Here is a 23,210-nt window from a genome sequence, read left to right on the forward strand (position 1 = left end):
GCAACTCTTACTTCCGTTCGAGTTTGGATATTTATCTGTAGGTCTTCAGGGCCGAGGGAGGGTTTTTACACATTTTTTTCTACAAATTTAATTTACTGGTTCGAATGGCAATGCCACTGCGGATTAGATATTGTCATATCGACTGAAGTGAATCTCCAAAACTACTCCGTACAGAACCGCCCAATCACCCGATGCCCGTTCCGTACATATGGGCCCGTTCCCTCTCCCCTCCTCTTTCCTCCGCACCCTTCCAAGGTTGCTTCCACACATATAAAGCGCCATTCGATTTGGCGTGTGTTGCATTATTTCTGCTCATAGATTCAGTACCGTGGACGCTCAATCATGTGCATCGCATTGATCTCAACAGCCCACCCTTCATACTCTTTGATCGTCATCGACAATCGAGATGTAATCACAGAGACCCAAGTTCACCAGGATTCAAAGCTAATATACTCAGGAATTTCTTCATCGGCCAACATCAGTGCCAGACTGGTGGCCAGAGCCCTCCTCGCATGTCCTCGGCTCACGCGACCTCGCGCGATCTACACACGGCACTTGGATGGGCGTCACCAAGCATGGCAAAGTCGCTGTGTTGACCAACTATCGCGAAGATAAAGCCAGCGAAGCCATCGGGGTCTTCAGTCGCGGCGTTATCGTGAATAGCTGGCTGACCGGTCCCCCAAAGAAAGAAGAAGCCACCCGGGAGTTTGTGCAGGCCATCGTGGCCAGCCCAGAAGCAAAGCAAGTGGGAGGATTCAGTCTGGTGTGTGGGCACATCAACGAGCCACTAGCCATAGTCTCAAACCGAGCCTCTGACATGGACCATATCACCTGGGTGGCCACGGAGAAGAACCAGACGCGCGGACTGAGCAACACCAGTGTAGATGATCGAAGCTGGCCGAAGATCATTGATGGCGAGAGGCTGATGGAAGCTGCTATCGAAGAGCATGCGCGCGAGGGAGAAGATGAAGACCTCTTGATTGATCGGCTGCTGGGGGTTCTCAGTACGGATACTCTGCCTGAGCTGTCCCAAGAGACGGCTACCATCGACACATATATTCAACACTTGCGCAAGAGTATCTTTATCCCCGTCATCGGTGCGGCAAACGATCGTGTTCAAGCTGCAGAGAAGGCTGCAGCTCGGGTAGAGGATTCCACTAACACACCGACAAACGGCCCTGTGGACCAGAGCTACACATCTGGCTCTTATGGGACACAGAGACAAACTGTCCTTCTGGCACGGCCAGACGGGCGAGTACGCTATTTTGAGAGGACGCTGTATGACAATGACGCACAGGCTATCCCGGTTGGGCATGGTGACCATTCATTTGAGTTCAACATCACCCAATCTGTAGCCTCAGATAAACTATAATCGATTAATGCAAGAATTTGAGATTTTTTTTTTTTTCCTTTTATTTAAAGAAACTGAAACACTGGATTTCGTTCTACAATGTCTTCCTATGCTGGAGTCCAAAAAGGTAGGCGGTATTATTCTGCCAAATAAAGAGGATATAGCGACGTTTAAGGCAAGTTCTTTTGCCCTTCGGGGCATTTGGTCAAATGAAAATATACAGAGAAGATTAGCATGGCCCCTGCACTAAGGATGACACGCTCAATCAAAGAGAAGCTACCAATTTTTTTTATTCCTTACCGGAGCTTCCTTACCCCAGGAGAGGGTCCTTCTGTTTTTACTCGCTCTATACACACTTTAAGTGGACTACGGAGTACTCCGTATTAGAAAGGGAAGTCACGTGCTTGTTGCTCCTGCGGCCCGCGTTCGAAACCGACCAGCGCATCTTTGGGCAAGAGCCCCCTTCTCACCAAACTGATCAAAAGATCAAAACACCAAATTTCCACGTCGCTTTTCCACATGTCAGTGAAAATTGTGACCTCGAGACTCAGGCAAAAATGGAATTTCCTTGTCAGTGGATTCTGCTGACAGATTTTTAATCCAACCTACACTGCTTGATTGATCCAGCCTGAGACTGGTCTCTTTCCGCGTACGAATAAACAGCAGGATGATCGCTGCCTGGCCCGATACTATGCCTCCGCTGCATATCAACTTTAATCTGCCATACCGGTTTGCAAAAGAACTTCCGGCATCATTTAGGCGAATTGTGCCGGGGATCGCAACGTTTAACATACTAAACGCCCCGTCGTGTTTCACCTTGAGCATGGATCAATTTACCCGGTGCTTCTTTCTCGGCCACCACCCCAAGACGGGATAGGCGACCCCGGAAGTGTATCAGAATAATCTCCTTTTGATTATTTTTTCTTTGACCGCGAGACTCATCCCAGCCAGTGTGGGAACTGGCCGACAGGCCCTGCAGTGATATCACATCCACTCTGGCTCCTATCATCAGGCCACAGGGCCAAGCCTTGCTGGCAAATTTCCGATAGATTGAGGTTCACTATGGAATATAGTACCTCTATACAACGCTTGCCCGTTCCTGGCGCTCCGTTCTGGAACCATTGGTGTCTGGGCAATAGGATCATTCGTCTGGTTTCTCCGGTGGGGAAATCTCATCGTCTAGAACAGCCATCTCCTGCGACTTTCAGGGTTAGTGGCGACGGTTTTCCCGGTCATCAAGCCAACACTACAGGGTCTGTAAGAGGTCCTGAAGGATGTATCCACTTTGTCCCAGATGGTCTGGTTAATATCCACTGACGCCGTTTGATGGGCCCCCGTGCAGGACATGGCTATATAACAGAAGTCTCCCCGGGGGTTTGCCTGTTGATTTTGTTCAGTACATTCTTTTCATTCAAGCATCAAGAACTGGTTTCTTGATTTTTCGTTCTTTTCGTTCTTATCACATTCTTTCGTCAAACTCGACAGTCACTCTCTTTTACATCTCAAGATGAAGTTCACCAACATCGCTCTGGCTGCCAGCGCCGCTTCCGTGGCCTGTGCTCTTCCCCATGCCGTCCACACCAAGCAGAGCGCCGCTGTCAACAAGCGCGCCAACGGATTCACCTGGGTCGGTGTGAGCGAGTCCGGTGCTGAGTTCGGCGAGGGCAACATCCCCGGTACCCTCGGCACCGACTACACCTGGCCCGAAACCTCCAAGATCCAGGTCTTGAGAGAGGCAGGCATGAACGTCTTCCGTATTCCTTTCCTGATGGAGCGCCTGGTGCCATCCAGCATGACCAGCACTCCGGATGCTACTTACCTCGCCGCCCTGAAGAAGGTATGTCCCACGCACTATGGCGGACCCTACTCCAAAATGATATCTAACGAGTTTAGGTCGTCAACTTTGTCACCGAAAGCGGTGCCTACGCGGTCCTTGATCCACACAACTACGGAAGATAGTAAGTGACAGCATAATCGAATTGGCCATAATCATAATGAATACTGACAACTTGCCGATAGCTCTGGAAGTGTCATCTCCTCCACCGACAACTTCAAGGCCTTCTGGAAGACCGTTGCCACTGAGTTCGCTTCCAACGAGAAGGTTATCTTCGACACCAGTAAGTCATGCCACCCAATCCTACAATCAGTATCCACTAACAACCCAAAGACAACGAGTACCACGACATGGACCAGAGCCTCGTTCTGAGCCTGAACCAGGCCGCGATCAACGGTATCCGTGCCGCCGGCGCCACCTCCCAATACATCTTCGTCGAGGGTAACTCCTGGAGCGGAGCCCACTCCTGGACTGACAACAACGACAACCTGAAGGGTCTTACTGACTCGGCTGACAAGATTGTCTTCGAGATGCACCAGTACCTCGACTCCGACAGCTCTGGTACCTCCGAGACCTGTGTCAGCAGCACCATCGGAAAGGAGCGCCTTGAGTCTGCCACCAGCTGGTTGCAGACCAACAACCTGAAGGGTTTCATCGGCGAGTTCGCCGGTGGTGTCAACAGCGTCTGTGAGGAGGCCGTCGAGGGCATGCTCTCCTACATGTCCGACAACAGCGATGTTTGGATGGGTGCCGAGTGGTGGGCTGCCGGTCCCTGGTGGGGATCTTACATGTACAGCTTGGAGCCTACCGATGGCCCTGCTTACTCCACCTACCTCCCCATCCTCGAGAAGTACTTCGTTGACGGTACCTCCTCCGCTTCTTCCACCTCTTCCGCCTCCACCAAGACCGCCGCTCAGGCTACCACCACTGCTGCCGCCGTCGAGGTCACCAGCACCCCTAACAGCCAGGTCCAAGTCGCCGCCACCGAGACTTCCAGCTCCTCTACTCCTGCTGTTCAGACCTCTGCTCCCGTCGCTGAATCCTCCGCTCCCGCCGCTGCCCCTACTACCGTGACTTCCATCCCCGTTGACGTCCCCACTGCCACCGTTGCCCCTACCAGCTTCGCCAGCGCCGCTTCTTCCACCCAGGCCTCCACCGAGGCTGCTTCCTGCAGCGCCACCCCCAGCACCTCTGCTAGCGGAACCGTCAAGAAGTACTACCAGTGCGGTGGCCTCAACTACACCGGTGCCACTACCTGCGAGTCTGGCTCCACCTGCACCAAGCAGAACCCTTACTACTCCCAGTGTGTTTAAATACATCCTGCGGGACTTGAACTTGCATACATAAAAGGGGATAGTTTTGGACGTGGTGGTTTGGGGTTAGCCTTTCTTTCGGACTGATGTTTTCTTTCACATACTTTCACATTTTGTCTTCTTTTTGATACTTTGATTATATTATATAAATCCATAAAGAGACTTGTCTCTTTCCTTCTTCAAACTTTTTTTTTATGCATTGATGGATAGTTCAGGAAAGTCAATATGCTCTGATCTAGTTGTCTAGCCATGGAAATGGAGTTGGTAAACCATAGGTCAGGCCCGAAACCAGCATTGGGGATCCATGTGCATCCAAGTATGGAACTACGACATCGCGATTCCATGGCTGATAAACATCCATGGATGGGGTTTGCCAAATCAGATGGATAGACCCGTGGACCCAAGAAGAAAATTGGTGAGTCTATCAGTATTCCAACCCGGAAAGACTAGTCCTAGGGATACCCCAGCGCAGCATCGGGATGCAACCTTGGAACCATCTACTTTGTTTACTTTGTTCTACACGTTCCATGGTAGAGAGCACATGCAAAGATATTCTAAAGGGCATTCCAAGGTTGGCAACAATTTAAGACCAAGAATATGGAGATGTAGGTTTCCCAACACTTCTGAGAAACAATGTACAAACAAAATCATAAGAGATATCATTCTCGTCATCATCGTGAGCAAACAGCTCTCAGGTACCATGGTCGATTCTCAGACCAACGGTACATAAATACTATAACAACCGCCCCATCTAGCCAAACGGCTAGCCCAGGGACGCAGCCAAGAACAACCGACCCCACAACATCATGCAGGGTCACACATAAACCAAAAAGGGAAAGCACTTAGGCATCCTCAGCCTGGTGCATCCGCACAGTAACCTTATCAGCAGGCGCACTGGTCAAAGTAAGACCATACCGAATCTTCTGATCAGGATAAACATCCTCGATACGATCGAAGCGCTGCAACAGTCTCACAAGCACATACCCAGCCTCAGTAAGCGCAAACTGCTGTCCAATACAGATACGCGGCCCACCATTGAAGGGAATATATTCCCAGCCAGCCTTACGATTCGCCCAGCGATCAGGCTTGAACTGGTCTGCGTCGGGGCCCCACAGGTCCTTGCGACGCTGCATCACATGCGTCGTGTAGATGACGGACTGTCCCTTGCGCACGTAAACGGGGTCAAGACCATCAGGACCTCCACCACGGGGAATGGTTGTGTCGCGTGTTGCGTTGCGACGGTTGAATGGCACGACGGGGTAGAGGCGCAGAACCTCGTTCATGACGTACTGCAGGTACTGGCAGGATTTGAGGGCTGCGAAGGTGATGTTTTGAGGGTTGGAGTAGGTGCCGAAGGTTGTGATGATTGTTTCGCGAAGCTTGGCGAAGACTTCTGGGTTGCGGGCTAGCATGAGGGTTGTCCAGCTGAGCAGGGAGGCGGTGGTGTCGCGACCTGCGAGGAGGATGTTGAGGAGTTGGGAGCGGAGTTCGATGGGATCGCGGGTGACCTGGAGGAGAGCCTCGAGGAAGACGTAGGAGGTGTCTTCGGGCTTCTTTTCGGCGGAGGCGGCGAGGGCGTTTGAGACGACCTTGTCGACGAAGGCGTGGACTTGCTTGTCGGAGTGCTTGGTTTCCTTGTTTTCGGCGAGGAAGGCGAGTTTCTCGAAACGGGAGCGCTGCGCGCAAACCCATTGCGACTTGTCGAAGTATGCGGCGAAGGAGTCTTCGGGTCTGTTGCGGTTGTGGAGGGCACCGAGTTGACTCTCGACACTTTCACCGAAGAGGAACTCAGTTGCGGAGTCGATGGTCAAACGGAAGAAGATGGATTGGATGTCGGTTGTGGCGGTCCAGCCATTGGCCGCGACAGGCAGCGCCTGCATGGCCTTTTGGACATGCTCCTCTTCTAGATCCAACTGACTGATCTGCTCACGGGTGAACTGAGGTCGCAGTAGGCCACGAGAACGGGTCCATTCTTCCCCATCGGCGGTGAACTAGAGAATGTCAGATGTGGAGACAGCAAACATGACTTGCATGTGACTTACGATACCAGTGCCAAGCAGGGGGTGCATGCTATCACGACGAACGGAGCCAAGCTCAAAGTCCTTGAACTGGGTAGCTAGAACAGCCTGAATGTTCTTGGGGTCGATGGTGAATAGGTGGGTGCGGCCCAAGTTGCGAATAGAAAAGGTGGTGACGTAACGGTCCTCCTGCTCGCTGATAACCTTGATACGATTCTCAGCCAGTTCAGGGACGAGGTTCTCCTTGTCAGCCGCGAGGGACTGCTTGAGGTTGTTGATACCGAAGGGATCCTTGCAGGGGTACAGTGGCACGCCGCCACAACCTAGACGTTTGGCGTTACGCGAGTGTTGCCATGAGTTCACGAACATGCGAACGACCTGCAGCACAATGGCTGCGGCCGTGAAACCGAGAATGAACGTCAAGGTCATTTTCGAGGGTGATGAACAGCAGTGGCAGCAGCAGACACAGCTAGCTTATATGAAAAACACTGGCCTCGGTTGGTTCAAGTGGAGACGAACCTTTTGGAGCAAGATTCCAATGTCCAAATGTGGCTTGATCGTCACCCAACGCACCAATGAAATGCAATACGGAGGTCATAAACGATCGTACGTCGGAGTTCACGCTCCCTTTCCAAGTCCTTGTCCGATCTAATCTCGGACCTCTTACTTGGTGCGTCATGGAAATCCGGTGAGTTCGGTGATCTGCTTCACCGTGTCCGATCGGAAACTCGGAGCGTCCGTCGAATGTAGTACTGTGCAATGTACTTGTGCGATTTGGTCTCCCAGATTGTTCGAGTCCACATCACGGCACAAACCGAATCCATCACCTGCCCCGTGGCTGTACACAGAGTTCGGAGTACGAGCTGAGCCATACGAGCGGCTCGAGCATCCGAGGACGAGTCTGTAAACACCGTGGAGCTCGATATTAAGAGTGCAGCTGATGCATGATGTCAAAACATAAAAGCATAGCCTGACACATGTTTCGGGGAACTTTTTTTGTTAAAGAAAAAAAAAAAAAGGAAAAAAGAAAACATCAAGGCTTCCAGACGCATCAAAATTCTGCAGAGTGTGTGCCCCCTGGCCCGCATTAGTGCCCAGGTGCGCAGTGGCCGCTAATAGTGCCGAGGCTGAAATTGGCGATGAGTGATCAATGAATTTGATGATTACGACATCCAGTCAACCCCCAACGCTTTGGAATTCTTTGATTACATCGTTGACCATATTCAACTTTCAAAGATGGACAGAGGCACAGGAGTTTTATCAGATATGCTGTCTTCCAGGTCCTATTTGGACCTGTCACAGGAGCAGCCTCACATGCAAAGACCCAAATTGAACCCACTCGAGGAAGTGAACCCCGAGGCCCATGAGCCAGACCGTCGCGTGAAATCCCGAGACAAGCGCATACCCTCTAAAGCACCGGGCACCTCCGAACAAGTCTCCGAGAGCAAGAGCTCGGTGACTCCGGATCGTCCCGCCCGCAAAAGAGGCCGGCCGAAATTGGAAACTGTCAAAGATGCCGCAGCTATTGAGGTAGATCCCGCAAGATCCACCTGTGGCTGCCACAGGGTAGCTAACAAGCTCCACAGGAACGACGCCTCCAAATTCGGCGTGCACAACGCACGTACCGATCTAAGAAAGAGGCCACGATCCAGACCCTTAGATCTCGCGTTAATTCGCTGGAGCAAACGCTAGCAAGTGTATCAGATCTGCTCGGCGCACATGAAACTACCGGCGGCAATTCATCCAATGTCGACTATCTGGCACGCACGCGAGAACTCATTCTTGCAGAACTAGCAAATACTACTACTGCTGCTGCCGACCATAGCCCCCAGACACAGCATGCCGATCACATTGATGTATTGGGCTATCGAGTCTCGCCGCCATCAAGGACATTGAGAAATACTTCAAAGAGCCGCACTTTATCACGCACCCGCCCGAGATCCCCATCCCCACTAATCAACCGCATCCTCCCCACATCTACAATCTACACATACAGCTACCAAGAGTCCAACATGTGCCGCCGCCTCCACAGATTCACTCTCGAGCACACCTATCGCTGGCTCACAGACTCAAACACCACACCAGCGCAACTCAGCCGAGTCTTCGGACTAGTACCTTGCATCCACGACATGCCTGGCATTATAAGGAGTTTCCGACGTACTTTGCAATCTGAAATTGGCAGTACACTAGAGTTCGTCAAGATGCCGTACTACACTCTCGGCGGAGCGGGGACGCACTACCCACGAGTGCGGAACGGAAGCCCTGTGCTACCGGAAAATACGCGGAGGCCCGGGAAGATCTTAAGGCGGATGCAGAGGATTCTAGATCGCGGTGGAATTCATGATTGGGACGAAGATTGGAGTGGGGACTGGGATCCTGTTGGGCTCGAGATGGATGACCAGGAGAGGATTCGCTCGTTGGATCTCGACGGTGAGTGGTTCGATTGTCATGATGTACAGGGGTATCTGGAGTACAGAGGCGTTACGCTTGACGGGGCGCTTAGATTGAGGGTTCCGGAGACGTTAGTTGGCGTTTTGAGCGGGGTCTCGCCTTTGTCGAGTGTGTCTAGTCTTTATGGTTCGCCGATGGTGACCCCCAATCCAGTGGAGTCATGGGATGTTTATACTCTTGATGTCGAGTGTTTCTTTGATCGTGAGTTTTCTCTCCCCTTTTCCTTTTTCCTTCGATTTTCACTTCACTAACATCGACAGTGCTACTCCCCAATATGCGCATCCTTGGTCGTGCCCCAGGCTTCCGGGTAGGCGATGTCGATGCTGCACTACGGGGAGCTATCTCTCGTCGGTCCTTTGCCTAGATTGAATTACATATATTGCACATAGGCAAGCAGTACTTACTCGCTGGCCAGCTAATGACTAAACGACACCAAATTAATTTGAGCCGATTCGACTTTCCGAGATCAGATTGAAAAGGATAACTCCATCACTGGCATTGTTCTGGGGTATAGCGTAGAAAAGTCCGACATAACACAAATAAACCATCAAAAAATCACATCAAAGACCACCGAAACCGCGGGTTGTCGTTCATAGTTCGAAGCCAAGTGCCGGAAGGTAGACATCCATCGCGCATATCAGTGGTAACATCTAATCGGAAGCGCTATCGTCTAGCAGCAAATCTCACAGCACTCGAAGCAAGCGATACCGGCGCACCTGGTCAAAGTTAGTTTCATGCTTATTGTGCGCGACATTGTGATGTAGGAAGAACGTACACTCCGCAACAGATACCGCCGCCGCCACCACCGCGCAGCTGCATTTGTTCTTGGGAAGACTGATAGGGTGTTAGTTATTTATTTCCGGGATATCGGATACCATGCGCGATAAACACATACGGGCTGCTCAGAGACGACGTTCTGATTGCTTGAAGGGGCAGCGGGGCTGGTGGGCTGCATAGTGACAGTGCTGGGGTTCCAGGTGGCCTCGGTGGACTCAGTGGGAGTAGACTTGAAGAAGTTGAAGTTGAACATTGTGGCGGTGAGGTGAGTAGAAGGCGAGTACGGAGTAGAGCAGGAGGTTGCGTTGAGTACTGAGTATAGTGTGTGAGAGAAAGGGAAAAAAAAGACAAAGACGAGCGAAAGGAGACTATATGTACCTTTTGCCAATAATGTGGAGGATCGGCTGAAATTATTACTGAAACAACTAGCGCTCAACAATAAGGGACTTACGTTACACGTCCCGAGTTTGTCCCGTACTGACGGGGTACATTCCTAACTTTCTTACGGCGTTAGATGCCCTGCGCGTTGCTAAGTATAGTTTTTCCGACTAATTAGAACGATGCTGCCTACGTACTACTGCGCCTACTGTGGCTTTGCACCTCAACGCGTTCCCTTTCCACTCTGCGGAGAACCACAGTACTCTATCTCCCAGTGTGTGATTTCTATTTGCATCTGGGAAAAGTGGCTACCTGTTCGTCTACTGCGCCTCTTATCCAGACGCAATCTCGCCCACGTTCGCAAGAAGGGATCAGCCCTAAATTCCGATCAGCCCTGTGAGGGCGGATTGCCAAGACCTTGGCAAAAACACTTGTATTGCACGGGTAATCTGCGGCCCGGGTATTACGGCATCCACGGATATTATGCTCGCGTCCATGGAACTATCTCTTTTTATTTCTTCTCGCTTTTGTCTTTAGCCGCTGCTCGAATAGATTTCGATGTGAGTCTTGGCTCAAAGCTTAGTGTAGCCCTACCACCTAGGCAGGGCCTGATGCGTCGCTATTTTTAGATAGCCTTCAACGTTGGAACCAGTGATCGCCCCTGAGCCTCCTTCTGGATACAACTGTCCACGGCACTTCTAAGATAAGGCTTATGAGTAAGCGGACCAGCTGACCTTGCCCGGGTGGGATCAAACTTTGATGAACGATTGTTGGTGGATCCTACGCGCCGATAGTCGTACTTTTGTATGCTACTATCAATTTTTTGGTTCAAGTTACCGCTCTCTCTGCTCAAACTGCTGGTCCTTCCCGAAATTTCTTCTGTTCGAAATAGGTATAGATTACTTCCTACTCCGTTTCCTATCATCTCAGCTTCTCGAACAAGTACTATCGATTGTGGCTCAGAATAGAACTTTCAAGGGCCATCATGAAAAGCTAAAACCCATTACTTCATATTTTCAACTTTCTTCCCCTCGTCTTGGTCATCTTCTTGATCATCTTCGTCCTACCAGATGGCTGATATGGTGTTAAAAGGCCAATAATAGCCAGTCAAAGGCTCCAATGGCCATTCTCGGATCTGAATTCCAGCCAAGCATCTGTCGTAGTGAAGCAACTCCAAGCAGCATGCCTACAGATCCCATAATATGTATATTCACAGTCAATAAGCTGGAATTGACGCGTATATACTAGTCACTCGGTGTGTTTGTAGAAATTTGTGCCCAAAAGTGCCCATATGGTGCTTGTTTGGGGAAAGCAGACATTGCTTATTTGAAATTATCACGTTCTGAGACTGTGTAGGGTCAATCGTGCTGTCGATTGAACTGAAGAAATCTGCGCTAAGCTGTACCACACCCTTTGGTGACCTGCGTTTGCGACGTCAGACTCTGGTCTTTTGTCGGCTTTGTTTTGATGTTTCGCCCCAAAAGCGGCTTGATGTGGACTTTGTTAGACGCATATAGCTCGGTGGCTTCGTACGTCGAACTTTGAATCCGAATTGTGTGGTCAGAATCCATCTCTATCGTCTGCTTTGGTTTGACTCCTCGTGTGCAAGTCACAGCCCCGTGGTAGTCTTGGGCGTCGATTTGATTAACCTCCAGGGCTGTTGAATCAGATGTTGGTCTGATTTGAGGGCCTTGTGGGCGGGTCTCCTAGTCCAGTGCTTCAATTCGATGAGAGTCAATAAAGCTTTATGCTCTGGAGCGAGCAAAATGCTCATAATCTGGCGAATGAGCATAAATGAACCATACGGTATTCCAAGGTTGTATTCCAAGGTTGTGAGACTGAAGAAAGGCCTCGGGAAGGAAAGAAGATAGAGAAAGAGAAACTTTGGAAGAGGGGCTCTCGAGACATATTCTAATGAGCTGCGTACAGTAGAGTCTGGCAAACTCAGACAACCTTGGAACCAGAACCCCGACAAATCAATCCCAAGACCCTTGGATATCCTGCATGCGAGACCAATCACGCCTGAGAATTTTGAATCATTTTGACACCAAGCAGAAATTTCCCGAGGTCTGGACGAGTGACCTCGCCTTGGTTTGGCCAACGTCATGCAAACCCTTAGGCGCGCGCTGCAAAAGATATGGCTCCGTTCTACTTGGAATTTGAGGATATCTTTCAGCGGGTTATTTCCAGGAGAGTATAGACTTTTCTTTACCCCAAAGCATGCCATCATAAATGCTAATAAATCAACAAGTATCATGACACAGATTGTTGCCAACATTGTTATGAGTGCATGTGCGGAGTAGCATGATGTGGTATGTATCACGGTCCAGACATGACTGAGCAAAATGATCAGTCATCGTTCTGGTAGGCCATTTAACCAGAGTCACCATGAAAGTCTTATGCTTGTCGTGGGGAGTTTTATTGAACGTAGATCCATGCATCCTGAAACGCCACGATTTCACACTGGTAGTCTGAAAGTTGACTCGCGGATATCAGTGGCACCGCATGGCCAAGCTCGGTCGACTTCAATACGACATCGCAGGACCTGCAAATGTGGCAAGCAGTATCACAGATGCTGCTGGCGCACTGGTGATCGTCTGACCTGATGGAATCTTGAGCCATGCTGCCCGCCCAGATAACCTGACTTTGTTTCTCGAAATATTTGACGTTTTCCTGTCCTCGGACCGTTTATCGGCTATTACAGGCGAGCTATTGAGCAGTAGATGTCTCAAGTTAGGAGAGGTGGACTCTAATATGTGCCATCTGCAAATCGCGGAGGAGTGAGCCTTGGCTTCTTAGGTGATGCGCGAGAGCCTTCTATTGGTGAGGTTGGAGGGACTGGGAGAATTCGGGTTCTGCCTCAGCTCTGCGTTGATGAAACTGCGCTTTGAAGGAAGCAGAGTGTTTTGCTTTTGGGAAATGGGAGCGATGATGATGAGGACGTAGTAAGCCCATCATCTTTCCCCTGGGTTGGGACTATCTAGACAGGACCAATCATCAAGTCAGTCTTCAATGTGAATCAACAGTCTGTCTTTTGAAATGATCATGGAGAATCTCCTACCGAATCGCCGCCTGATAGACCGCTCGAGTGGGTCAAATTTGTAGGAAGTTTGGACATGTTGTGTATTGCTCTCGATTAGGAAGGGGAACGAAGGAATTAGAAGGACAGCCAGACCCGGTCAAAGAGAAACGCTGGAACACACAAAGAGGTTGAAGCGAGATTTGAAATGCCTGCGCAGAAAGTAGGACCAGATTCAGAGTGAAAGTGGACTTGGTTGGGAAGATGAAAGCACGAGGCGGCAGCAGGAAGGGAGTCGCTCAGGTGTGTGTGCTCCTCAGCTCCGGCCCGCAGTGTACACGGCTTCTTTTCTCTCTACTCTTTCATCCATCTCTGCTGCATACTGTTATTCATGTCACTATCGTTTGATCTCACTCTTTGCTATTGATTTTAGACGTGTCATTCTCCCCAAACCTAAGGTGTCGTCGAGCGAGCGAACAGCAGGTTATATAAGTGCAACCTCTGGCCCAAACATAAAATGTGGGGACTTGAGTCCGGCTGAACAAGCCGCAACACACGGGCAGCAGAGTGAACGGCATACAATGGAAGATGAGATGGCGGTCTCTAAGCTCAACATGTGGAATGTGTGGACTTTGGTGGATCAGCATCGTCGGGACAATCCACACTCGTGCAAATCTGTGTTCAGCCTCGGGTTGGCGATTTTATAATAGGTTTGTCGATCGTGTCGACATCCGCCACCTCGTCTCCGATCACACTGTCGAATCTGTCCCCCTTGACGTAATTCGGACTAAACGGGTAGGAGTCACCCCTTTGCACATAGCCACATTTGCGGTGACCGACCAGTTGTAAATCACATTGGAATATTTGGAATGGGTGTTTAAAGGTTTCGGATGTGTCGATCGATTGAGGGAAAGATCTGTAGTCTGTATGTGTAGATCTACGGAGTAACAGACACTAAACTACTCCCCGACACGAAGTCCTCCCCGATTTGAATGGGTCTCCGTGATACTCATAGATTTACGTCCAAATAAAGCCATGAGTGGAGGTGATCGATTTTAGTTAATACTATTCATCTAATCTTCTAGTGCTATCTGCTCTAAACTATTATAGAAGGTGAGACAGTATGGATCTATCATGCGGGTAATTGGCCCGGCGTATTTACTCTAATTTACTAAATCGACCCGGGGGAGTGATAGGTGTGTCCTCGAAGCCTGTGTAGATCTACAAGACGCTAGATCCTTCATAGCGTGATTGGGTTGAATTTTGGATCTACGTTGGGACACGAGTAGACTCCTCGGGATAGGTAAAAAGTGAGACAGTACGGATCACCTGGATCCTCCCGCGGGAGCTTTTGAACAGTGTCACTTACTCGATCCCACTCGATCGCGGGTCGGATAGTGATCTCTCGATGTCTAGTGATGGGGCTATACGAGTATTCTGAGACATATATCCATTGGTCGTATACTTCCATTCGCTGTCCCATAGGCGGTCTCATCGGGAGCAATCGATATACGGCAAGGATGAGCACGTTCGGAAATGTAGATCCCCTCGGCTCACGGCGAATAAAATCTCTACAATTGACAAGATGCTACAGGATGAAGTATCCTGGATATCTGTATGCAGTTTCTCAAGAGTGTTGAACCTTCAAAATATGAATAGCAGACACATCAAAAGTGACATGTTTGTCGACCCACCAAAGTGTTCGCCTACGGATTACACTCCAATCCGTGCTGCCACTCGAACGGCTTAGGAATCGTCAGATTCCCCCCCGGGGAGCAGCGGATAATTAAAACAGCACTAGCCCCATAGCGGAAAGATCGTCTCCTTTCCAGATGGCTAAGGATAGACCAAACTAGTCATTCCCATGGATCAACCTAAGCTGTTAAAACAGTGGGACGCTGTCAAAAGTCGGATCGTCAGCAGAGAATGCCTTTGTTCTCGAACACCATTCTATGCCAACTGCCCGGAAACATATGCAGGGGGAAAAGGCTCGGCGGTCCCTAAACCGTACACGAATCCCGGAAAGTTGGCTAGCAGCCCACTTAGGGCGCCGCCTATCCCGCGTCTGGTGGATTGCCGGTCTCGCCAAATCACACTACTGTGGACAGTGGGTGTTTGTTAGCTTAATGCTCCTGAAAAAAATTCACCCTTTTGACGCCGGGCTAGGCAGGCGAAGATACCTGCTTTTTTCCGTGCGCGCGGAGCGGGGCACGAGTTCCGGACAGCTCGAATTCTCCACAGGTCGGCATTTTCTTAATTTGTTTCTGACGATCTCCTGGTGCGGCTCCCGCTTGACCGTTGACTCGTAATGGGGTTATGTAGCGTTGGCTTTGTTGATCCTTTCCTACCATTCGCTGGTGGCAACAGTTGAAGAGTAGCCTCGGCGCACCTAAAATGCCCCTGACAGACAGACTTTTACTTGATCTCCCCGCTGTCCACTTATTTTCGTTTTGAGTCAAACTCTCATGCAACCGTTTTTTGTCACATCTCATTTCGACTGTCACCATGGCCAGCGATGAGGACTCAAGGAACATGGCCATTAAGGTCGTCGCGGGCCTGTTCATGTCTATAGCTGCCGTGGCCGTGGCACTACGATGCTATGTTCGTGGATTCTTAGTGAAAGCATTTGGATGGGATGATGGTGCGATGGTGATGGCTATGGTAAATTCTGCTCAATTGCCTATGATCATATCACATACTAATTTTGGAATTAGGCCTGGTATGCAATGTTTTGCGGGTCTATGATTGGAGCAGGAATCCATGGAAATGGGCGACATTGGTACAGTGTGTCGGCAGAAGATCGAGTCATTGCCATGAAGGTGAGCAGAGGCTAGATTATTGTTCAAAGTGCACGACTAACTCTCTGCTAGTACTGGTGGCTCTGCGAAATTGGATTCTGTTTCGCATCTATTTTCTGCAAGATCTCAATTTGTATCTTCTTGATGCGCATTTGTATCAACCGGACGCATATTCTGCTCCTTTATTCCGTCATGGTTCTGACAGTCCTTGCTGGACTGGTGTTCATGTTCCTCATGCTGTTGCAATGCAAGCCATTGTCCTTTTTCTGGACTCGATTGGCTTATCACCCAGTCCGAAATATCCCCGGGGAAGGCAAATGTATTGATATGGAAATCATCATTGCCATGACATACGTTTACAGTGCCTTTGCCGCGATGTGTGATTTCACCGTGGGAATTTTGCCAATCTTCGTTGTGCACAACTTGCAGATGAAGAAGCAAACAAAAGTGGCCGTCATTGGAATTTTGAGCATGGCCTGCATGTATGCAACTTCCTGCGCTCCGTTTGCGGTGTCAAGCTAACCTCCTCCAGTGCATCCTCCGCCGTGATTGTTCGTATTCCATTCGTTAAAACGTTCGATGATCTGAACGACTTTTTGTGTAAGTTCTGTCTTCACATCGCATTTGGTCAAGTTACTGACCCACAAGTAGACGCCACCGTCCAAATCGCCTACTGGTCGAATCTCGAGGCTGGCCTCGGTATAACAGCTGGCTGTCTCGCAACCCTCCGTCCCCTCCTTCGCCACTGGTTTGGCTCACGCGCAGATCCATCCTACTCGGCTGGATTCCCCAAAGATACATACGGACGTCGCACTGGTGCGAGTCAAAGTCGTCCTGTCCCTCTCAGCTCGATGAATGGAAACGAGCGAGGTGATTTGAGACCCGATAAGCTGGCTGTCATGGTCACAAACATTGAGAGCGACAGAGATTTGGAGCGTTCTTGGCCTCAGCCATCAAGCCCGAGCAGCAGCGAAGAACGATTGACCATACAACCTCCACTTCCAGGAAGAATGGAGGTGGGTATCCATCAGACATTTGAGGTTACCAGAACTGTCGCAGACAGTGACTTTGGGGATGTGGCTCATTGGACCGCGCGAGAGCATGTATAAGATACCTTCCTTACAACTAAAATTTCCTAATCAATCGTCATGTATATATCACTACCTACATACTATATACGAGCCAATGTGGTCTTTAATATACGAGCTTGTTAATATACTTAGGTTTTTTTAAGTTATTGCGCATGTGCTCCATCCATCTAATTAGCGTTCAACGCTGAGAGATCAGATACAATACCCATTGTTCGGCTAGGTACGGAGTACTCCGTACGGAGGAGCAACGTATGACATTGGATTCCACTCAATTGGTCACGACAACTGTTCAACCAAGCTCTACAAGCCCCTGTTCCAAGGTTTCCCCTTTCAACACCCCCTAAGAAATTCGAGTCTTGGATCGAGGTATCCATCCATCCGAGTTTTGACATTACCCTATTGTGGGTATACTGGAAAGACTAAATCCACTCTTCATGGATGTGGAGACCGATCGGCAGGCCCTACTTAAAATTTCTTCACTCGTGTTCGGTCAATCACCGGTGAAGCCCTAAGAACAACAATCGAACATGTATGCTGATGTCTATGCGGGGGAGAAACAGAAGCTTTCTTAGAAATGGCCGCGTATGCAAGTAGTCCGCACGGAGTACGGAGTATTGTCACAATTAATGATTCAGGGGTTATGGTTGGCTACAAGTAGTACTCCGAACAGCAAGCCGTGTTGCTCCGTACGACGGCTGTAACTTTGAAAGTCGGTATTCACCATGATCTCATTTCCTGCACTGTGAGAATGGAGAACTACGGAGCACTCATTTGTATGTATAGTCTTGAACATAAGTTAGGAAAGCTTTGGATTAGTCTAGCTTCTCGAAATTTCGGCTTAAGGGCACATCCGTGGAGAATGAAAGTCGCCGGGCCTGAGTTGCCGAAGATGAAACAAGGTACTCCGTATGATCCTCGTTCTTGTACGAGAGCGATGCGAATGTTCTTGTTCGTTCATTAATTTTGAGTAGTAGAAATATGGCATCTAGTATATTTTACTGATCGATTGCTAAGTGTAATCTCCTAATAAGTTGGATTATCTACTCTGTGGCCCTGGAGGATTGTGGGATGGGTTACAGAGGCAAACAAATAAAAAGAAATTAAGCAGATAAACATCGACCCGTTATTATAAAATCTACTCCATAATAAGCAGGCCTAATACCCAAGATGAACCGGCTAAAATTAGATCCTTCAATCAGGGGGTTGTGGGTTCGACAATGGAAAGCTCAGACTCATTTCTCACAGCTTGGACAATATCCCATCCGGTCGCAGAATGGAGAGATACGAACTTTGAATTTCGCTGATGGAGCGACAACTGAATGCAGTTAGAACACTTATTTGGGGTTCCAGAAAACAAGAAGAACTTACCCAGCAAGGGCCATAGTGATGCGCAATTCTTGGCGAAGGATTCGAATCGCCAATTCTACTCCGTCTTGTCCGTTATACTAAACCTGTAAGCGAAGGTTCAAAAAAGCCACAATTTGCCCACTTACAGCAAGACCCCAGAATGGAATTCGTCCAATGAAACAGAAGTCCGCTCCCAAAGCCAAAGCCTTGAAAATGTCGGAACCTCGTCGGATACCACCATCCACAGCGATCGGGATACGTCCCTTGGCGATAGGCGCACAGACACGGAGAGCGTCTAGTGTCGATGGCATCCCATCCAGTTGACGACCTCCATGGTTGGAGATGACGACTCCGTTAACGTTGTATTTGAGAGCGAGTTCGATATCCTCGGGGGTGGTTACTATATGTCACACAATTAGCGGGTGGAGTCCATGTTTCATCACCTCAATGTTTAGTACATACCACCCTTGAGCCAGATAGGCAAAGAAGTGTGCTCTCTCAACCAAGGAATAGTGGCTTCCCAATCAAGGCTAGGGTCTATATTTTATCAGTTTGAAATTACCCCCGTCATATTGTTTGCAACATACCATAATCGGTGCGATCCGAGTGGTCAGCGCCGTGGCTCAGGATATTCGGCCATGCCATATCTTCTGGGATGGTGTATTCATGGCGATATTCATTCAGTCGCTTTCCTAAGACAGGCACATCAACAGATAGGAATAGTGCTTTGTATCCCGCCTCTGGAAAATGAATAACCGGGTCAGCCTGTGTCGAAACTATATGTTGGATTTCTCCGGAGTAATATGACAACATACTCTCTGCGCGCTCCAAAAGCTGAATTGTGAGTGATCGATCCCGCAAAACACACATCTGCATCACGTATGGGTTTCCAGTACCCTGTGCGGCGACATCCTCAAGTGGGTAGTTTGAGTAGGAGGAGAGACCCATGCAGAGGCCGTATTCTGCGGCTGCACGAGAAGTTGCTAGCTCGCCGTCGGAGTGCGCGAGTTTCATAGATGCGGCGGGACTGAAGCCAAAAGGAAGCGAGACCTTCGGTGTGATGGTTAGATTGTTTCGACAATTGGCGTTGTCGCACGTACCTTGCTTCCAAGGATCTCGGTGGTTGTGTCGATCTTGTCAACATTTTTCAGGATTCGAGGGCGGATCTTATACCGATCATATGCGGTTTCGTTTTCGTTGAGGCTGAGGGAGCAGAGTTAGAGATACGGATGGCTCAATTGAGCTTCAAGACATACGTGATCAAATCCATAGCTCCTTCATTGTAGTAATCTGTCGAGTTCAGCACAAGCCGACGAATTGTCGATTCGCAATGAAGCTTTACCTCTCACCATTGGTGCCAGCCGACTACTACCCAGCCTTTTCAGGTCGGCAATGCAGCACACATCTTTGTGAAGAGTCTCTCCGCGGTGGGCCATTGTGATACTCTTTGTTCGTGATAACAGGGATGGGTGGAAAAAGGGTTGCACAAGGAAAGAAGACGATACGATTCATATAAGAGGATCTTTGAACAATTCTCAAAGGACAATCCCGAGGCAAGTTTGTTACCGAATTCAGCTATGCAACATGACCTTCCCTTTGCTGTACATTGGTTTGTGGGGTTGGCTTCCTATCATGGCAGTCCCCGCAAGTATTACCCGGAGTCGCTTGCCACGTCGAGATTTTGGGACAGTGTCACAGGATAATATTGGAACGATTTGGTTGAATGGGGCATTCATGTGAGCGGGTATGATCCTGATTGAGCAAAGTGTGTTACATTACCTCCCATAGCTTGGATTGGCTACAAGTAAACTATAGTATAACTTGCCGTGTGTTGCGAAGACTCTAAGCACGGGTGCTCTTGCAAGCTCAAGTAAAAACAATCAGATGTTCCATTGATATTGACAGGATGAGAATGCATCTATCAAATTTCCCATCCTCAAACCTTACAGCACGAAAGCAGAATTTCAACTTCTGGTGCCGCTGATGAGCAAGTAAATTTTCGGTGTACCTAAGGCACGTACCCTAGCTCTCACAGTTCCAAGTGCATTGAAAATAATCGTGCTCATCTATGAGATTGGCCCCAAGGCATATCCCTTGTGAGCATGGTGGTCACTTAGTGAAAGCACTATTTACATGGTGTTTGCTTTTGGCGTTGGAGTTGAGTGGAAGTTGGGGGAGTGGACGGAAAGAGCAGGCGATTCCGAGCAGATAAGCAGATAAGGGTGGCGGGGCTATCTTCGGGGAGGCGACTCCGAGTTTTTGCGGGGTGACCATCTCCAGATTTCGTGTTTGGGACATAGGAAGCATTGACAAGTTCAAGAAGTTCCTGATAAATCAGAAATCATACGTTTATGATCCTTTCACTATGGTGAGCTCTAAGCGACCCCGACCTCGTCGATCCCATGTGCTCGGAGGTTGCAGCACCTGCAGACGTCGACATGTCAAATGCGACCAGAAACGGCCCGTTTGCCGAACATGTCGGGCACTTGGCGTGCCATGCGAGGGATACTCCGATCAAGTGCTTTGGATGCGCTCCGACAGCAACGAAGAAGTTGAAGGCACTCGGCGTGGTACGAGAAGGCATCTTTACACAGGTGAGAGCGAGCCCTCAGTTGACTTGTGATTTTTTCCATTTACTCATATAAATTAGAGCAATCTAGACTTTCCATGAGCGCGGCTTTAGGATCCGACCTGGTATCCGGCTCAATTGATGCATCACTAGCAGAAGTCGACTTGAGACTGCGAGACCCGGATCGGGTTGCCGAAGGTGACATTGTCATTGGCCCTTTTGCGGTCCTTGATTTCTCCTCAGCACCACAGAAGCCGGAGCTCGAAGTGGCAGAAATAGATCCTGATGTGGATCTCATTGATCCGAATCTAGCCACAGCTATCGAAGCCCCGGAAACTGTGGCCCCCGAGGACGTGCAGAACCCTAGCCCGTCTTCGATACTTGACTCTCTATCTCATATTGACGACTTTCTTCATTGGTCCGATTTGTTGAGCTTTAGTCCAGACCAATCAGGGTTCACGTCAAATAGCGCTCTGACTATACCCAATGATCTATCATTTGATATGAGCCACGAAATGGGCTTGCTGCCAGCTGAATCAGGCCACAACGATGAATTCCTTCGGATACTCACTCCACAACAGACTCCGGCAGAGCCAATATCCTCTGATATAGATGCATTGAAAGATGCACCATGTCTCCTGAAACACTTCCAAGATATCGTCATACCCCATATAATGGCTATTCCTTGTCGACAAAAGTCACCTTGGAAGATACTGAACGTCCCTGCGGCAGTTGTTACTTACAGTGATACGACGTTCCTTGGCACCGAGAAAATAACACATGCAAGAATGGCAAACCTTTTTGGTTTGCTTGCCTGCTCTGCTATTCATCTTGTTCTCAACCCCTCTGCGAGCTCGTCGAAGACCCCTGAATATTGGTGGCAGGTGGCGAACCAAGCATACCAGGAAGCGAAGGATCACATGCAAACTTCCTTGAATTATGAGACGCAAGGTCTGAAAAAGGCAAAATACAAAGACCAGTTGATGGCTGCATGTATTCTTATACAGTACACAGTAAGTGCTTGCCCCCAGGATTATGGCAAGCAGCTCTGACGTTTACAGATAATGTCGGGCCAGCAACAGCATGCTCGGTGCTTTATGATTGACGCAGAGCGGTTATTACGTCTACGAGGCCTTTCAAAAACAAAGATATCCAAAAAAGCGCGCCTGTTACATCATGTCTACACCTGGCTGAGAATAGTTGGAGAGAGCACTTTTGTCTTACATGACTATAATCTTTCCTCATCATCTCTCGAAGCACTCGGATCTCGTTTCAGAGCTCGGTCATTGAGAAGCTCAGCCGAGTCGGAAGTTTCCGAGCCAAACCCTCGCCTTGATGATTTTCTTCGCCTCGAAACACAAAACTCAGATAGTGATCTCAATATTGATGAACCCAAAGATCAAGCCTCTGCCCTTTACGACATCCATCTCCAAGACTCGCGAAGCCACCCAGAAACATTGTACAAGCAGATCTACGGGATTCCAGAGACATGGCTTAGCCTCGTGTCTCAGACAACAAGACTAGCCAATGTCTTGGAAACATTCTGTGTTGCCAGAGAGGTAGGGAAGAATGTGAACCTGAGAGCTTGGGAAACACTCCAAAGGCGCAGCATGCGTTTAGAGAACATGATCTGCTCCTTCAGTCTGGGTCGCACAAGAGCCGGTGTTCTAGAGCTCCATGCCGATTCCAAGTCACATGGTCACATGGTTGAAGCTTTAAATGCCGCGCTAGTGATATTCTTCTACAAAAGAATCCGACACACTCATCCAGCGGCTCTACAAGGTCACGTTGATAGTGTCATTACAGCACTCGAAGCATGCAGCGCGACAAGGACGGAAGAAGATCCGACTGGCCCGGGAACGGCGTGGCCTTTGTTCATTGCTGGTTGCGAAGCGATCTCTGCCCCTCGTCGTGAGGCAATTATGGCCTTGCTGGACAAGGCCAGTACGGTATGTGGATTTGCCGCTTTTTCGGCCGCGAGAAATATTATCTGCGAAGTATGGAGCAAACAGGATGAGCATCTTACTGCTAATCGAGGGGAATCGATGCCTTCGTGGGTGGACATTGTGCAGCAAGGGCAAACTTGGCCGTTATTCTGTTGATTTTTGCAAGATTGTTTATTACTCGATCGATTGTGACGATTGACTTTCTAACATGTCTTATGAACCTGTACTACCTACGCAGCCGTTTTGGAAATTCACGAGCATATTCAATAAACTGACGTCATATCAACATTCAAGCATCAAAAATTCTATATAATTATA

General features: G+C 49.2%; 8 protein-coding genes across 8 annotated transcripts; 5 read left to right on the top strand and 3 right to left on the bottom strand.

The window, feature by feature from the left end:
• Positions 1-342: 342 nt before the first annotated feature.
• On the top strand, positions 343-1,372 carry N7506_000313 (NRDE family protein; the record flags this gene model as incomplete). Its single annotated transcript, XM_056949609.1, has 2 exons — positions 343-408; positions 458-1,372. 2 exons carry the CDS (start codon positions 343-345, stop codon positions 1,370-1,372), a joined length of 981 nt encoding a protein of 326 aa, XP_056815524.1.
• Positions 1,373-2,858: 1,486 nt separating this feature from the next.
• On the top strand, positions 2,859-4,498 carry egl3 (putative extracellular endoglucanase/cellulase; the record flags this gene model as incomplete). The annotated part of the gene is made up of 4 exons (XM_056949610.1): positions 2,859-3,188; positions 3,245-3,309; positions 3,371-3,468; positions 3,519-4,498. 4 exons carry the CDS (start codon positions 2,859-2,861, stop codon positions 4,496-4,498), a joined length of 1,473 nt encoding a protein of 490 aa, XP_056815525.1.
• An 842-nt stretch (positions 4,499-5,340) lies between these two features.
• On the bottom strand, positions 5,341-6,945 carry N7506_000315 (cytochrome P450; the record flags this gene model as incomplete). The annotated part of the gene is made up of 2 exons (XM_056949611.1): positions 5,341-6,489; positions 6,541-6,945. The coding sequence occupies 2 exons, from the start codon at positions 6,943-6,945 to the stop codon at positions 5,341-5,343; spliced, it is 1,554 nt and encodes a 517-aa protein (XP_056815526.1).
• An 807-nt stretch (positions 6,946-7,752) lies between these two features.
• N7506_000316 (bZIP transcription factor) lies at positions 7,753-9,331 on the top strand (the record flags this gene model as incomplete). Its single annotated transcript, XM_056949612.1, has 3 exons — positions 7,753-8,046; positions 8,103-9,168; positions 9,228-9,331. The coding sequence occupies 3 exons, from the start codon at positions 7,753-7,755 to the stop codon at positions 9,329-9,331; spliced, it is 1,464 nt and encodes a 487-aa protein (XP_056815527.1).
• A 306-nt stretch (positions 9,332-9,637) lies between these two features.
• On the bottom strand, positions 9,638-9,997 carry N7506_000317 (uncharacterized protein; the record flags this gene model as incomplete). The annotated part of the gene is made up of 3 exons (XM_056949613.1): positions 9,638-9,683; positions 9,743-9,801; positions 9,863-9,997. The coding sequence occupies 3 exons, from the start codon at positions 9,995-9,997 to the stop codon at positions 9,638-9,640; spliced, it is 240 nt and encodes a 79-aa protein (XP_056815528.1).
• A 5,649-nt stretch (positions 9,998-15,646) lies between these two features.
• N7506_000318 (uncharacterized protein) lies at positions 15,647-17,048 on the top strand (the record flags this gene model as incomplete). Its single annotated transcript, XM_056949614.1, has 5 exons — positions 15,647-15,802; positions 15,856-15,960; positions 16,012-16,421; positions 16,472-16,539; positions 16,591-17,048. The coding sequence occupies 5 exons, from the start codon at positions 15,647-15,649 to the stop codon at positions 17,046-17,048; spliced, it is 1,197 nt and encodes a 398-aa protein (XP_056815529.1).
• Positions 17,049-18,269: 1,221 nt separating this feature from the next.
• On the bottom strand, positions 18,270-19,813 carry N7506_000319 (alpha-hydroxy acid oxidase; the record flags this gene model as incomplete). The annotated part of the gene is made up of 9 exons (XM_056949615.1): positions 18,270-18,345; positions 18,399-18,475; positions 18,524-18,777; positions 18,840-18,914; positions 18,965-19,117; positions 19,193-19,427; positions 19,478-19,580; positions 19,634-19,667; positions 19,720-19,813. 9 exons carry the CDS (start codon positions 19,811-19,813, stop codon positions 18,270-18,272), a joined length of 1,101 nt encoding a protein of 366 aa, XP_056815530.1.
• Positions 19,814-20,742: 929 nt separating this feature from the next.
• On the top strand, positions 20,743-23,048 carry N7506_000320 (Zn(II)2Cys6 transcription factor; the record flags this gene model as incomplete). The annotated part of the gene is made up of 3 exons (XM_056949616.1): positions 20,743-20,971; positions 21,028-21,959; positions 22,008-23,048. The coding sequence occupies 3 exons, from the start codon at positions 20,743-20,745 to the stop codon at positions 23,046-23,048; spliced, it is 2,202 nt and encodes a 733-aa protein (XP_056815531.1).
• Positions 23,049-23,210: the final 162 nt, after the last annotated feature.

Source organism: Penicillium brevicompactum (genome assembly GCF_028827555.1).
Source record: "Penicillium brevicompactum strain IBT 35665 chromosome Unknown utg000001l_segment0_segment0, whole genome shotgun sequence".
NCBI classification, from domain to species: Eukaryota; Fungi; Ascomycota; class Eurotiomycetes; order Eurotiales; family Aspergillaceae; genus Penicillium; species Penicillium brevicompactum.